The 16,418-nt window shown below is 28.8% G+C and overlaps 3 protein-coding genes across 3 annotated transcripts; 1 reads left to right on the forward strand and 2 right to left on the reverse strand.

Moving 5' to 3' along the window:
• Positions 1-4,864: 4,864 nt before the first annotated feature.
• Positions 4,865-9,389, reverse strand: LOC111029600 (GA-binding protein subunit beta-1). Its single transcript, XM_022308663.1, has 8 exons — positions 9,215-9,389; positions 8,346-8,524; positions 8,069-8,275; positions 7,611-7,778; positions 7,318-7,438; positions 6,429-6,569; positions 6,244-6,351; positions 4,865-6,173 (listed from the first exon to the last, which is right to left on the reverse strand). The coding sequence occupies exons 2-8, from the start codon at positions 8,454-8,456 to the stop codon at positions 5,659-5,661; spliced, it is 1,371 nt and encodes a 456-aa protein (XP_022164355.1). The 5' UTR covers positions 8,457-8,524; positions 9,215-9,389; the 3' UTR covers positions 4,865-5,658.
• Positions 9,390-9,498: 109 nt separating this feature from the next.
• Positions 9,499-10,436, forward strand: LOC111029601 (MICOS complex subunit MIC13 homolog QIL1). Its single transcript, XM_022308664.1, has 3 exons — positions 9,499-9,684; positions 9,828-9,984; positions 10,057-10,436. The coding sequence occupies exons 1-3, from the start codon at positions 9,659-9,661 to the stop codon at positions 10,168-10,170; spliced, it is 297 nt and encodes a 98-aa protein (XP_022164356.1). The 5' UTR covers positions 9,499-9,658; the 3' UTR covers positions 10,171-10,436.
• A 610-nt stretch (positions 10,437-11,046) lies between these two features.
• LOC111029587 (proliferation-associated protein 2G4) lies at positions 11,047-14,313 on the reverse strand. Its single transcript, XM_022308638.1, has 8 exons — positions 13,973-14,313; positions 13,221-13,349; positions 13,055-13,160; positions 12,831-12,993; positions 12,434-12,732; positions 12,214-12,362; positions 12,012-12,139; positions 11,047-11,595 (listed from the first exon to the last, which is right to left on the reverse strand). Exons 1-8 carry the CDS (start codon positions 14,067-14,069, stop codon positions 11,422-11,424), a joined length of 1,245 nt encoding a protein of 414 aa, XP_022164330.1. The 5' UTR covers positions 14,070-14,313; the 3' UTR covers positions 11,047-11,421.
• Positions 14,314-16,418: the final 2,105 nt, after the last annotated feature.

Consider the following 16,418-nt stretch of genomic DNA (forward strand, 5'->3'; position numbering starts at 1 on the left):
TTACACACTTATTCGCACCTGCACGATTACCTATATGAATGGTGCCTAAATGTCGGACGCGCGTTGTACGATTTGTCGCGTACGATCGAATACAATTATGATTTATGCAGTTGAGACGGATGCCGAAAATCTCCGAGACCGACGATACCACGAAACACCCGTGTACGGCGCGCAACACGGCTAACAGACGCTGACCGAATACCGTATCGGTACGTCGCGCGGTGCGGACGCCCGCGCTCAGCGTTTCTTCGCCGCCCGCGATTGGTGCCCCCCGTGCATTGCACGTCCCCCCCGGAAAGCCGACGGGAACGCGACGGAAAAAGGAACCGTAAAAAATAACAATGACGGAAAAAACATGACCGAATCGCTGGAAGGGAAATGCATTGTACTGCAGCGCCGGAGACGCTGCCGCCGCCGTCACATAATATATTATTACATACCTATAATACATAATATTATAACAATAATACAAATAATAATGACTAAAAATTATGATAATAGGTAGGTAGGTAGGTAGGTAGGTATACGAGAGACGTGTACGTCATGCATACTCATATACGCGTTTATACATTTTTAATCGACGACTGACACCCAAACAGGCCATAACGAGAAGTGTGTGGGCCCAATTTCATGCATTGGACCAACAGCTACTATTTAAGTAGTTATTATTTAAAATTATAAAATCGATGGTAGTAACTAGTACATACTTCTTACATATAAAGGTAATCCGCACTTGCATTATAATGTTATTTATATGGTTGATATCTTCTAAATATATAAAAGCACATCAAATATTCAAGTATGAACTATATTTTAATGTGCAAACAAAACTTAATCTACAAAAAAAAAAAGGCCAAGGAAAGAGGATGGTCGGGGATCAACACGTCCCCAACACTCAATGACACTCGTGGTTGATAATTGAATCAATTTTAATGAATTGGCAGTTTTTACTTTTTCATATAGGAGAAGTAATCTGTACAGATGAAAAAAATATATACTAATATTAGCAGAAAGGTAGTCTGACCTAAAAAATAAATGTATTTTAGATTACAAAAAATGTCCACATTTACTTCATTTTGATGAATTCTATCGACAAGTTCAAACGCTTTAATACCTATATGTATACAAAAAATGTGATACTATTTATTTTTGATATTTTTGAATCGCTCGAACTCAAGAAGAACAACTTAATATGATAACCTTGTGTAGTTGTGTTTAAACTTTTTAACTAAAGAAATCCATCAATTTAAACTGGAAAATAAATCAAACATTTGAAATATCCAGGTATTTTATATTCTTAAATATTGGAAAATAAAGTAATTAATAACAACCAAGCGATTTCGAAAATGGTAGTAAAAATATAAATTTCAGGAAAATTTCAAATAACTACAGATTTGTCCCCGTGGTTATTGTTTTTAGGATTACAATAAAGTATAAAAAACTTATATTTTGTCAAAAACTGGTGTTGCTTACGTTCACATTTTAAAATTTTTTTTTCAGTTTTTACTGTTAATTTTGAAAAGAACTGGAAGTTGTCTACTACCTATTCTAATAAATAGTAAGTACTAACTCTAACTATAGTACTTTACATTTAGAGTGTAACGTGTAAGCAATATATTTCATTTTCTACCAGTAGATAACCAAACCCTCCAAGTTGAAGATTAAGGATTTTTATTTTTTACTTCTACTGATCCTAGAAAATGAAGAGACACAACAAAAAACACTTCTAAACCCTTGTTGCAGAACACATGTATTGGGAGGGGGGTTGTACAACTCCTAACCTCGCTCCCTAGTTGCACCACTGCTGTAAACCAATACATTCACCCAGGACCGGCGAAAGCTATGGGTGACCTGGGCAATTGCCCAGGGCGCCAGCACGGAAGGGGCGCCAAACTGAAAATTATTTTTATTTAAATTATCTTTTAATAGGCATTAACAATCTGTACAATTTGAAATATTAATTATCTAATGTCGTTTTAATTGAAGATGCATCTGCAATTGTTTCATATTTGTATAATGTAAGAACAAAACAGTGAATCGTCGATATTCGATACCTCTGGTTTTGATGTAAAAATAATGCATGGAACTATGGATCATGGAAGCATACCACCGCATTTGTGTGGGTCAATAAAATATATAGATGGTCGTAATAATTATTTTCATATTATATTCAGCGATTTATGAATAAATTCATAAAACTAGACGATTACATCTAGATTTGTTAGAAAAACCGCGGCATTAAAACCCATTCGGACCTTACGGCGAAAATAACGCAGTCTAGCGTAAATCAAAAAGACACAATTATCTGACACACACAATTATTTATTGTTTTCGAATTTATTGTTTTTAAAGTTATGATACGTACTAATTTTATATTTTTATTTAACTTATTATTAAAAAACTTAATTTTACTACTTCTCAAACTAGCGGGGGGGGCTTGTTAAGGGGGGGGGCTTGTTAAGGACGCCAAAACATGGTTTCGCCCAGGGCTCCATGAATACTTCTTGCGCCGGCCATGTATTCACCTCTCAGTTCATGATCTAAAATAAATTGTCCAACTGTAGTAGTATATGAAAAATGATTGATAGTACTAATTTAACGATAGTAACCCGGTTACAGTGCACGATGAAGGTTAGGAGTGTAGGTACCTATATGCACATCTTTAACTCCTTTACTTATAACGTTGTCTATACTCCCATATTATATTAGCTATTAGTTATTACTACATTATAATGAACAGCTATATTTTTTTTTACTATTCATAAGTAAATTGTTTCATGATAAGAATACTAAATTAATATTTAAATTACCTAATCATTTATAATATAGATTCCTATATTATATGATCAACTGTCTATAGAAGTGATCTACCGTAATTTCTCTGCGTCCAATCACTAAAACACAATTTATGAGGTTCGATGTTAAGAATAATTTTTGGATCCCTATAGGTACACTTCCCAGATCCTGTTTTTTAACCACTACAATTCTACAATAAAGTTAAAATATCAAATACCTATGTAATAAACTAAAAACGACAATGATCGTACAAAATAGTATGTAATAGGTACCTATCTAAGTATAAATTAGGTAAGTATAATATTTCTTATTTTTTTATTCTTTAGTCATAACTCTATTATTAATATCAATTAAACATAATATTTATTTTTACGGTTCGATAACTTTAATCAGTGAGTAAAGTAAAATTAATGTATGCTATTGTTTGGTGATTTATACCATAGGGTAATAAATAATAACTTATGTCCTATGTTTTACCATTTACACAGATTAGGTACATAGGGGGGGGGGGGGGGTACTTCAATACATCATAATATTGATGTTACGATTGGTTATTGAATTTAAAATATAAACATTACGGTAGGTAGGTAGACACAAAATAATAATATAATGCGTAATGCGACCGTAATAAACTAACGCTACAAATAAATTAAGTATTATTATTATCAACATTTTAAAAATATAAAAACATGAGCTACCTACCTATATGAAGTTTTATAGAAAAGTCGAATTGATTTTTTAAATGAAATAACATCAAGATCTATTGCCCGCGAGAGCCCGTTATGAATAGAACACTATATTAGCAATTAAAACAACTAACTCAATTTATTTAACTTATTTTCGTAATCGGATTTTGAAAGCGGAACCGATGAACGCTGCGTAGAACTTTTCGCAATATTTCATACAATTATTTTAAACTGGATAGTGGATACCAATAGTTGTTTTAACTACGCTATTATATGACTATATATATAGTAGTCATATATTGACACCAGGTCTGTTATGCTGGTTGGTACATTTCAAAATAAAATAAATAAAATAATAGAAACTAAAATGTACCATTATTCAGCTATAACGCATACCTACATAATTTAGTTTGGTTAGTCGAGTATAAAAAAGGGTTAGATTAGGTTATGTTAGTGCAGTTATAGTGCAGTGGAGCCGATCACCTAATTTATCTGTGACGGTCGACGAATGTCGTATAATTTTTAGATGGGGAGGTCCGCATCATTGTAAAATATTAAATCAATACATTCATCAATCCGTTTAGAATCATAATAATATTTGTTCAGCTAAAATGTAAAAGTAAATGATTATACATTGCATTATGTGAGTGCTTTAGCTTGCATCTAAATGTTATTTTTTTTTAAGGGGAGGACGGTGTAGGGGGAGGGGGGCTTGATATACGATGTCGTAGTATATTTTAAACACTTTGGCGTTACTGGAGTAGTGCAATACTATATGAGCAGTGTAACTAGTGTAAAATTGATGAGGTAAAAAATATTTAAGTACGTATTTAATTTAAAACAGGAAACCCCCTCGTAGGTGTTGTGTGTGCCTTGTTATTGATGTGTTAAATTTTAATTCAATGATATATCATATACCATAACTTTTACAACCCAAAAACACCATTTAGATCCAATTTGCTACCAGAAACCACCCTCAAAGTTGAAGATCTTTGAGCATTTTATTTTGTTCTATTGTAAAACCTATGGATGAAAAAAACACGTAATTATAAAACCTATGTATACATTAATTTTCTACTCCGTTCAGAATCTACAACATGCAAGCTGTATGCGTTGTAATTAAAAATTAAATTAAATTTAGTTTAAAAAAATACAAATTTACGTAGGTTTTATACTTAATGTACGATGTACTATAGTATTAAAGATTATCAGTGCACGGCATTTATTTAAAAACGTACTGAGGAATAAAAACTTAATACCAATACCTCTACCTCCAAAATATGCAAATAGTTTATGCAATAAAAAAAATGTTAATAATGTAGTTCATCATCTATAGGTATAAGTTCATAATAATATATGGACTTTGCGCCCCCTCCCCTCTCCACAAAACTATGTCTTTGTGTCATCCTTAGATAATATACTAGTATGATGTTATGCTGTAAGGTTTTATTGGAACAAGATTGTTAGAAAGAGACTAAGCTCACTCAACGCAGATCATAGAGGAAAAAATTAGATATTATGAAATAATAGATGAAAGAAAGTTTCATTTTTTTCTGTTGATAATTAATTTTTATGCACTTTCTTTATAGGTCAATGACTTATGAGTTAATCTTATTCCATAATTTAATTTACATAATATTTATATATAAAAATTACAGTTTTGCTTTAATGTAATTAGTGAATAGTTATATAATTAGAATAAAAAAAAAGGGTATTACTGTATTAGTATTTGGATAGCAAATATTAGTATGACCTTCTGTTAAGAATACAATGCGTAATGACAATTTAAACAACTAATAAATGATTGAAATAAGAAATTAAAAATATGTTAATGCAAGTAATTTATCTTATTTTATACTTCTAAAATATTTATTTATTATACACAAAAAATCCTTTAAATTATTAAATAATTTAAACAAAACAAAATAAGTAAAACCTAAAATAATTTGAGATCAACAGGGAAAATATTAATCAACAATGTATAGATCATTGATACCCTGACACATGAACAGTTCTTTTGGAATCAAAGTCTTACTGTGTATAGAAGTTACGGTTTCTTTTACATAATGTAGGTATACCTCATAAGTTGTTAAATATGAAAAATGTATTTACTAAACAGCACAACTAAGAATCACAAAAATATTAGATGTTAATCAATAATAAATTACTAAGTTCATCAAGTTAGTTCAATTGATTTCTGTTCCCCAAGGTCTGAATTATCTAACTTATGCAATAAACACATTAGATCATCTACCCATTTGGGTTGAGCATTAATGTCAGGGTTTACACAAACTAATTGATTTTGATTGCAAACTTCATTGTTTCTCATTGTACTATTTTCAACAGATGACAAACTTTGCGAACAGTAGGCTTTTGAATTATAAACTCTGGGCACAGTTTTAGTACACTTAGAAGTCAATTGATCCAATAAACTTTCAAACTCTGATGTTATAGTACTTTCAGTATATTTTAATCTTTTAGAGCAGGGTTGTGGACTTTTTAATCGTTTCAATCCTTTGGAGAGTGAAGATTTTGAACCTAATTCAATATCTTTTTCAATAATATCATTATCGAGATTATTTTCATTTTCATTATATTGTTGAGATGTGTTTAAGAAGCTTTGTACGAGGCGATCAGGAATTGGAGTATTTATTTCATTCTTGGTGTATTCTAAAGCAAGGATACCAGCTTCTAAAAATTATAAATATATCCTTCATAGTTATCATTATTTGTATTCATAGTACCAAATTAAATATCATACCAGTCAACTGAATAACTTTTCCACTGTTTAAAATAGACGATACAAAAGAGGTTTCGTCAACTGGTTCGATAGATTTTTCCAATAAATTTAAAACAGAATTATCACCATCTAAAATACAAAGACAAAAATATAAAAATGTAAAATTTGAATGTAATGAAAAAAAAACACATTTTCTTTAAACTTACGTTTTAATTTTGAAATATCTAGATAAAAAGATTCATCTGAATTATTAGATTCCAGGTTAGGACCTAATATTGTTTCACAATTGATACTTTGTCGTTCACCAGTCTTATTAAATATTTCTGAATTTGATTTTGAACTGTCATCTGTTAAGAAAATTTACCATTTAAAATCAATTATAAAATGTTTTATTTCTATTAGTAATTTATTTTTCTATTAATAGCATGGTTCGACTAGTATGTTGAATTAAGTTTTGCCAAAAACATAGTACTTTTATATTATATTATTAATTATTATAATAAGTATCATATTATATCCATTAATTATTCACTTATAAGTTACAGCTTAATACTGATGTGTATTATACTAGAATTCAGCTCTATTCAAAATTTAAAAGTTGAAACAATTATTAAAAAAAAAATAATAAAAATAAACTTGATAAATGTTTAAATTTTATATTAAAGTTGAAGATGTAATGAATAAGTGGTGACTTTTTTTTAATTATGTTGGAATAAGGAATTAGATTAAGTGTTATCTTTATAGTTAAGTATTAAGCTCATATTTTCTCTCTGTGATGCATGTCTGCAAGCTGCTACTGTGAGAAACATAATTTATACGTGGAATAAATTAAATAATATAAAATAGTTTTTATAAAAATCCTCCATTTAAGATATCTATAAATACCTTTAAATTGAATAGACAATAACAATACACTTTTATCATTCACTAAAATGAGTGAATCATAACACCTTTTGGGCCTTACATTCTATGATTAACCTATTGTTACATTAAAATATAAAAAAATGAATTTATATTAATTATTAGCTTATAAATATCAATACTATGATGGTAAGTAGAAGGAATATATCTACAGCATTAGTACCTACAACTTACTATTTATTTTAAATTGCGGTGTATTTGATGATTTTGAGCTAATATTCTGTTTTGTTTGAATCCCATTATTAGTCCGTGGAGTTGTGTGCAAACATTGATCCTTATTTTTATTTTTGATAAACTGAAAAATAGAGTTATTAAATAAAAATAATCTTAAAAATGTTCAATGTTTTATGATTGATAAGATTTTACTAAGACAAAAGTTATTAATAGAATTAAATAAAATGCTTAGCTTAATATGATTATATTTACATTTCAAAGAGTAGGTAATAAACAAAATTTAAAAAAATTACATTGTCTATTAAATGAAAAATGTCCAAACATGTTGTTTTGGCAAGTTGTAAAGGAGTTTTACCAAATTTGTTAACAAGCGTGAAATCAGCTCCTACATCTAATAACTTCTTAACACCTTTGATACATTTGCTTGTAACACACCAGTGTAATGGACTATTGTTAAAAATCTGAAAGATAAAATATAACACAGTGAACAATGTGAACAATTTTATAGATTTAGTATTTTAAATATTTAAATACATTTATCTGAACTTTAAGAAATATGTAAAAAATATAAAATAGACAATCATCATAGCTAAGTCCTAAGTATGAAGACTATTATTGATTTGGAGATATTTAAATTAGATAGTTCATATCAAAATAATTAATAGTTAATATTTATTGCTTGTAAATCTAATAGGTATTTTTAAAATGTAATAAATATATTTCTTCACGACAATAATACCAAAAATATCACCTTATCTGTAGAATTTATGTCACAGTGAAAGTTGTTTAGTAAAACTTCAATACACTCAAATGCACCTTGAGCGGCTGCAATATGTAAAGCGGTACGTCCAATTTTATTACGAAAGTTGCTTTTATAAGTCTTGACAGTGTTTAGTAAATATTCTAATACCTTTGGTTGATTGTTCATGGCAGCAAGGTGCAAAGCATTGTTTCCATACTTAAATGAAAAAGGAACAAAGTTTTTAATAATTTAAATCTGAGTTCTAGATATGAAATACACTATTAACCTTGTCTAGGCTGAACGGTGATATATTGTGAAACAAGTTAATTTTAATTGTACTCAAATCACCAATTATGCATGAATGGAAAAATACCTCCTTGGCTGAGGACTTATCCATAACTATTATGTGGAACCTTTTCAATAAAATTTTTCAAACTTAAGAGTCAAAAATAGTGCATAAATTACCTGTAAAATTATAAGTTATACTTGTTTTAAAAAAAGTCGAATAAGTTCTAAAGTATAGCTGTATTAGAACAAAGGGTTGAATTGGACTTAATGGCAGAATATGGTGAATTTAAAATTTAAAATATTCATAAATCGATAAATAAAATAGAAATTTTTAGGTTTTGACAATATTATTTTGGCACTTATAACAATTGTTACTAAATCAAGTTTTTTATTGTTCATCTTAACCATAGACATATAATATTATATCCATTTGGTCTTAACTCATGGCCATTGAGGCATTGATCTTTGAAATGGCGGTTGCATGACCAAAATGTATACCGTGATCATATCAAAGATGTTACTGAACTAGTCTTACTTATAAAAAGAAATTTAAGACAATCTGACTCTAAAATGAATTAAGTATTTGCCCTCATGACGAGCCATGAATATTTGCATAAATGTAGATATTGATAGGCATAATAAGTTTAAGGAATAATTATTTATGAATTAAAAAATATAAAAATCAGATAAACTATTATTTTATACAATATAATAATAGAATTAATCAATAAAACATCTTAATAGTGCAACTGCTGAGCTACTGGCTAACTTCTGCCAAAATGTCTAAGTAATAAATAATAATATAATTTTAATTTTTCAAAACAAGTAATAATTAGGTAGGGTAGACTATTAAAAAATAATGCTTACTTATGCAATTTTGCATATTTTACACTGTCTTAACATTTATAACCATGATAAATTTAATTCAATTTGTCATGTTTATAACTTCCACAATTTCACGCTTAGATCTAAGGACGTTTCACGGCTTTCGAGTTTGGAAGAACTGATAACAGAAAACGGATAAGCATTATCATATTCTGTGTTCATATCACGATAATAGATAATATCGTGATCACGGCTCAAGGTGGATATATTCACGGCTGTGGATCCTTATCTCGGAGGAATATATTCAATAAATGATAAGTACTAACTAGTGCGACTGTGCGAGGCGCGAGCAACGAAGCTGCAAAGTTCGAAAAAAACTTACGAACTATATAAATTTAGTCTTAATATTTTATTGTGATTTTTAATTTATCTATTGAAGAATAGAACATTAATTTTAACATAGATTTGTAAAAACTAGTTACAAATATGAGTAAACTAAACAAATTCATAAGGTAAGACAGTAAATTATGAGTGTTAGACAACAACTTACTAATAGGCCATTGAATGACCTTAACAAATATTTCAAAATTATTCTGAATAGCCTTGACATTGATTCCCAAAACTTTACAACTCATAAATAATTTAATTTATTCAGTTACACTATAAGAGGAGCATTATTCGGAGCCACCATATTCGGTTCATCAGAATTAGGTATATGGAAAGATGGTGAAACATCACGTGAAGTAGCAAAAATCATTATTGCAATTTTAACTCCTATTGCCAAAAAAGCAGAATCTGAAATGCCAGCACAAGTAAGTTAATTTTGTCAGTATCACAAATTTGATAAAACAAACTTGTACCTATACGAAACTTGTATTTTCCAGGTAAAATTATTGCCTTCTGTAGAAAATTTAAAATCCACGTCTACGGCATGTTGGAACAAAGGTGTGTACAATGCCGGCGAGTTTGTTATTGATGTTCCTAACAAATGTGTCTGAGCGGCAAATAAAGCATATCAACTGGTTGAGGTACAAGTGAATAAATCTAAGGAAAATTAATAATGATCTATTATCATATTGAGTAAATAAAACTATGTATCATGCTAATATCCAATAGCAATTTGTTCTGTTACTACTTATGATTTGTTTTTGTAAGACATTGAGTAGATAATTTGTTAAACTGTACTTAACTCATTCAATATAGAGCAATTATAATTATAAAACAATTATTTTTGATTACAAATATAACATTGGTCAACATTGTATTGATGCTAGTTTTTCCCTTACTTTTTATTATTCGATGTCTAAAACTTCATCTGTAAGAGAAAAATTAGGGTATTGAAAAAAGAGAAACATATTATTTAATAAAAAAAAAAGAAATGTATGTACTTCATGTTTTTAACATAGAATATAACTATTAACTACACAACTTTCAAAAAATGTTAAAATGAAAACATAAATGCAATTATATTGTTTTTAAAATATTTACACGAAAACGAATGTGTATATATAAAACTTAACCGATATAATTAAAATTGAAAACAATTGTTTTATAAATAATTAACAAAAGTTTCATATAAATGTAAATGAAAATGATAAAATAAAAATGTTAAGTTTTAATTTAAAACAATAATAATTCAGTAAAAATAAAATTTAAATTAATGATTGCAATTTCAAATTATGATGATAAATGATAATCTATTCTATGCTTGGTATTTCTTACAACATAAATTTATAAATTATTTTAAATATTTTTTTCCCATATTTAGAGAATTCGAGATGTTAGTTAACAGACTAAACATCATTTGAACTTGATTTCAACATTTTATATTATTTCACACAGATTCAATCATGAACAATGGATGAAGTGCTGACTTTAGTTTTCAACAAAATTTAATAATAATAAATCTGAAAATTGACAAATGTTTTATACACTTAATTTAAAAACCAGTCAACTAAATTACATGTAGTTTTGGAGGGCTGTGTTTAAGTAAACAGGATTTTATAGTTAGTACTATAGGTCATTAACAATTTTAGTATTAAAATATATATAATTTGGTCAATATGGATTTGAGAATAAAGTAAATGATTTGTCATTCGAAGAACTCAATTAACGTTTCATAACAATATTATTGAAAATTTCCTGATTTTCTTTTTTTTTAATCTGTTTATTATGTCTGTAATTCAATGTAATTAAATGCCAAAACATGTTTGTACATAATTCCTAAAAAAAAAATGGAAGAAAAATGTTTAAGCTGATGCATCCACTTCCATTTTTTCAACTCCTGCTTCTGTTTTTGATGGTTGATCGATGTCCATAGAACAATTTTCACCAGCTGCGTTAGCATTTTTTTGTGGCTTCTTCTTCTTCTTTTTCACTAGTTGCAAGATTCCTCTTTGATTTACAGATGTCTTAAGTAAATTCTAAAAATTTGTTATATCATAAAAATATTAAATTAATACAATAAAACATTGTAATGTCACAATGACGGTTTTGTTATTATTCTCCGTAGTTACTAGTTATCTTTCATAGAGGAGTGTCACTGTGTCTAATTGTAAATCGGACTGACGAAACAGTTCAATTTTATGATGTTTTCAAAAAATACACTCAATGAATAAAGATAAAAAGTTGGAAGACATTTTGAACGATTGTATTTTATGCAGCAATACCAACTATTCAGATCTTTTATGCATTTCAAATAAAATATTGAATTTGCAATCACAATTCATACTTTTCATTTGTAGTCGTAGTTTAATGTATAAATAAATTAATAATAATATAAATAGGGATTTAATTAATTGTTGTATTGTATTAAGATATGTCAGCAACTAAAGCATACCAATATTTCTGGGTCCTTAATGGATAGATTAGGCACATAAAGATCCTCTTCAAATGGTAATCCTGTTATTCGAGCAGGTCCAGTTGCGGTTACTAACACTGTAAACTTATATTGCACGACAGTTTCACCTAAAAATAAAAAAAATTTGATGGTCAAGAAAAAAATTAGGTTCTATATTTGTGATCAACAAAATAAATCATACCAGTTTTTTCAAAAAGAACTTGAAATGGTTCAATGAGTTTGTGATTTACACATTCCATCACACCCATTTTAGCTTTCTTTTCATCCTCAAAATTTCTCAAATTGAATGGCATTATACTATGTTTTTGAATAACTTCTGTGTAAAATATTCTGTAAGAAAAAAAGAAAACATTTCATCAAGTCAAATTGTTTTTAATATAAAATTCAAAAATATTATTTACCTAGATGCCCTAAGCTTCAATGGATATACTTCTTCCGTCTTTTTAAACACAGATACCTTAGCTGTCGTTTCACGGGCAGCTCCACTTCCTGTGCTAACAAGTACATCTAAAGCATAAACTTCATTGGCCTCAATAGTTGCTTTTTCATGTTCTTTTCGATGCGATTCGCTAGGATTCTGAATAATGGTTTTGGGACCATCTAATTTAAATTGTTGCAATTGATGGCTAAGCATACCTTCAACTGGCTTACAATCAAATTCTTTGCAAACCTTCATTACCATATCGGTTATTTGGTATGTCTATAAATAGATATAAAATAGTTAATTTTTATTTATATAGACATACTTAAGGAGCATTATATTTTTTTAATAACTATCTAAAAGTAACTGATACTTACATCATTTCCAGGCCTCATAAGTCTTAATGCAGCTTGAGATGCATAATGAGCAGCTAAGAAACAATTAGCTTTTTTATCAGTGATTTTATTTTCAGAATTCGCTCCCACAACTATAGTATGAGCTATCATTGAAATAAAACCATCTAAATGAACTCCTAAATCTCTAGAAATTGTATAAAACTGTATAAGTTATTTGTAATGATTTTTTAAATGTTAAAACATACATCTTTAAAACATCATCCTTTGCAATTATATGATCTGGTTCACTTGTAATGGGTGAAAAATGGCAAATGCAGCCGTTAGCGGATATACAAACGGGAAAAGCAATACCTAAACAACATGATTATAAGAAACATGAAAATATGATAATATAATATGATAGGTACCCACCTTTTTTCATTTCCTTTTCTTTTTTGAATACTTTACTAGTCTCTTCTAATATTAAATTATCGCCTGAAATACATACATCACGAACTGATGCACCTTCTACACATTTTTCAATGATTTCAACAAGAACACCTGTAAAAAAAATGTTTTATATTATAACACAAGACTATAATGGTTTAAGTAGCTGCAACAATGTTAAAGTACAACAGGGACGGTAGCTCAATGTAAGTAAAACTTTGGTTATTGATTTTTAATTATTTCAAGTTTACATTTGTAAGTGGAAGTGAACGCCACATGCATTACCAGTCACATACTGGTATCAACGAATTCATTTCTAGCAGTTATAACGGAAAATTCATCAACCCATTTGAAATTTCTTTCACATTAACTCATTACTAGAAAAACCAATTTATAGTAGTCCTAAAATAGGGATGAAATAACGCGATAGGGGGTGGGGGACCCTTCGCCGCGTATCGCAGGTCGTGTTCCTGCGAGATGAGCACGGTCATCCGAGGGGCCTCCATCATGTGCAAAGTTACACTGAAATCGATGAAGACATCCACAGTTCCACGAACGGACCCGGCAACTTCAGCACGACCACACGACCGGGTACGCGCGAAGTTTTCTAGGTTAGGTCCAACGGCCAGAAATCATGTCATGTACGAAGTCAGAGACCGGTTTTCAGGAATGACGTCCAGTGTGGTAAGTACATATTACTAATAATTGAATGGTGAATCCCTAATGGGCCAACTTACGGTTGGCGATTTCTCCAGCCGTCTTGTACTTGATCACCACCGCCTCGTCGGCGATAGTCGCTTCCACCTCATCGTTGTCCTTGTCCTTGTCGGCCATCGTCGTTCGAACGGACAGGAAACGTCAAAATATGAAACGCTGTTGTCGTAGATCCCTCACGGTCTCACTAATCAAAAACCGTACACTGAGAATGCACTTAACCGGAAACGCACGTTTCTCGCCGGAACGTCGTCTATATGATGTGTAGGACACACGCGCGACGCACCGAACTATAGGTATATTATTATTGTGATTTGTGTCTTGTGGTAGATAAACGTAGCAAGTAGTCAGGACTCAGGAGTGGAAGAGAAAAAACTGCGGTAAACAACAGAACGGACCACTCTAGTTCAGTTGCGACAACTTAGAAAAATAAAAATCCCACTGATATGTCCAAATGGTGTCACATAAGTAACCGTCTTAAACCATAGACATATTAATAAATTTATTAATATGTCTATGTCTTAAACACACGCGTCTTAACTCTTAATTAATAATTTATGAATTACCGATTCGAACTTTAAAATGTGTTACAGGCTTCAACGGTCTACAGTTACCTATTTGGCTATTTATTTTCAGTTCAAATTAATATTGTAGTAATTATTCGGTGTGCAGAAATACTGGATCGTCATTTTACATTATTCCCGGGGAATAAGCTTTTAAACTTTTTTAGGCCATAAAAAAAAAATTCCCGTTTCAATTTTTAATTATATGTACTTCTTATTGAGTATTATATTATTAAAGATTAAACCAATGATATTAAATAAGAAGTTGAAAACACGTACTTTTATATTACGCTTGATAATAGAAACCACGGTCCTAGTCCTTAGATTATTAGGAACTCATGTCATCGAATGAATCTTGTTACTTCGACATTTACTTAATTGGCAATTGGTTATTTTTTAAATTTCATTATCTCTGAATAAAACCCGAATTTTATCTCTAGGAATTACCTATGAATAAAACCACATCATTAAAACAAAAGGTTTATTCTGGGAATGATATATTAATTTATAAGCTAGGTATAACATGGTATTTGCTTAAAAAGGTGATACACGTATAATATGCATAAAAATTAACAAAGAAGAGTTTCAACGCTTGGTGGTTTGAAGAACTAAACCACAGTAACAAAATATAAGATCTGTCCTAACCTTCAGAATTTTTACGCAAAACCAGTTTCGACAAAATAGATGTTATTTTGTAATAAAACAAATATAAATAACTAGATATAGTTCATCAGTCCAACCTATGACAACACCAATAAAATAATGACATTTCTAAAACAAATTGATATGTAAAATCTAATTTATGGACTTTTTGTATTATTTACTGTAACCAAAAACAAATCAATATGTACAAACTACTTGTAAGTTAAAGAACTATTGTTTTACTATATAAGGTAACCAAATACTCTCATTTGTTGCAAGCTAATAACCCAACGAGTTGAAGCTATACCATGAATAAAAAAAATAAAATAAAATAACTAGATACTTGAAATTTTCATTTTATTGTTTGTAATACAATGTTGAATGTTCTATGTAATTATGTAAGTCATGATATAATTAATAAATATTTTGACTCTTTTTAAGTTATTTAGAGGCAATTTAAATGTTTTACTTATTTTCTATAAATGTTGATAAAAAAAAAATTTGGGTCAAAAAGCTTGAAACATTAATACATGGTTTCTCACAACATATGTTATTATAGCTATTTATAAATATATAAATTCGTAAAAATTCAATTTTTATAGCTAAGATTGTCATTTAATACAAGGATCCTTATAATTAGTTTATTTTAAAACCAATCAATTAAAAAAAATATTTAAACACAATTTGTTAATAGATGTTTAAAGTTCAAATTTTTATCTACTTACTCCCAATATCTATTAATTGGTATATTAACTTTATTTTATTCGTATTATGTTATTACTATCCACATACTTTGTTATTATCTATATAACTCATATTTTATTTAATGTTGTAATCGTTGAACTGTAATAGTTTTAAGCTAAAAGTTCTAAAATAAAAAAAAATAAAAAAAAAATAAAAAAAGTTCAAATTTAGACATAATTAAATAAAAAACAAAAAATTACAATTTTAATTATTTTGTTATAATTCAAATGTTGTATATTTCATATACAAAATCACATTTTTCATACCATGAACAGCGCAAACCTTTTCATACCATCCTAAGGTTAGGCAGTATATTAAGTGAAATATTAATAATTATAAATATATAGGTACTATTATAATAAACAAATATCATTTAATATTAAAGGTATTAAATGCAATATTTTTGGCCTTTTTTATGCATTTCAAATAATTATTTGGAAGATAACAGATTATACAAACGAAATATTATTAATAAATAGATGTTGAAATAATTAAATTAATAAAAATAAAATAAAATAAA

Source organism: Myzus persicae, unplaced genomic scaffold, assembly GCF_001856785.1.
Source record: "Myzus persicae strain clone G006 unplaced genomic scaffold, MPER_G0061.0, whole genome shotgun sequence".
Classification (NCBI taxonomy): Eukaryota; Metazoa; Arthropoda; class Insecta; order Hemiptera; family Aphididae; genus Myzus; species Myzus persicae.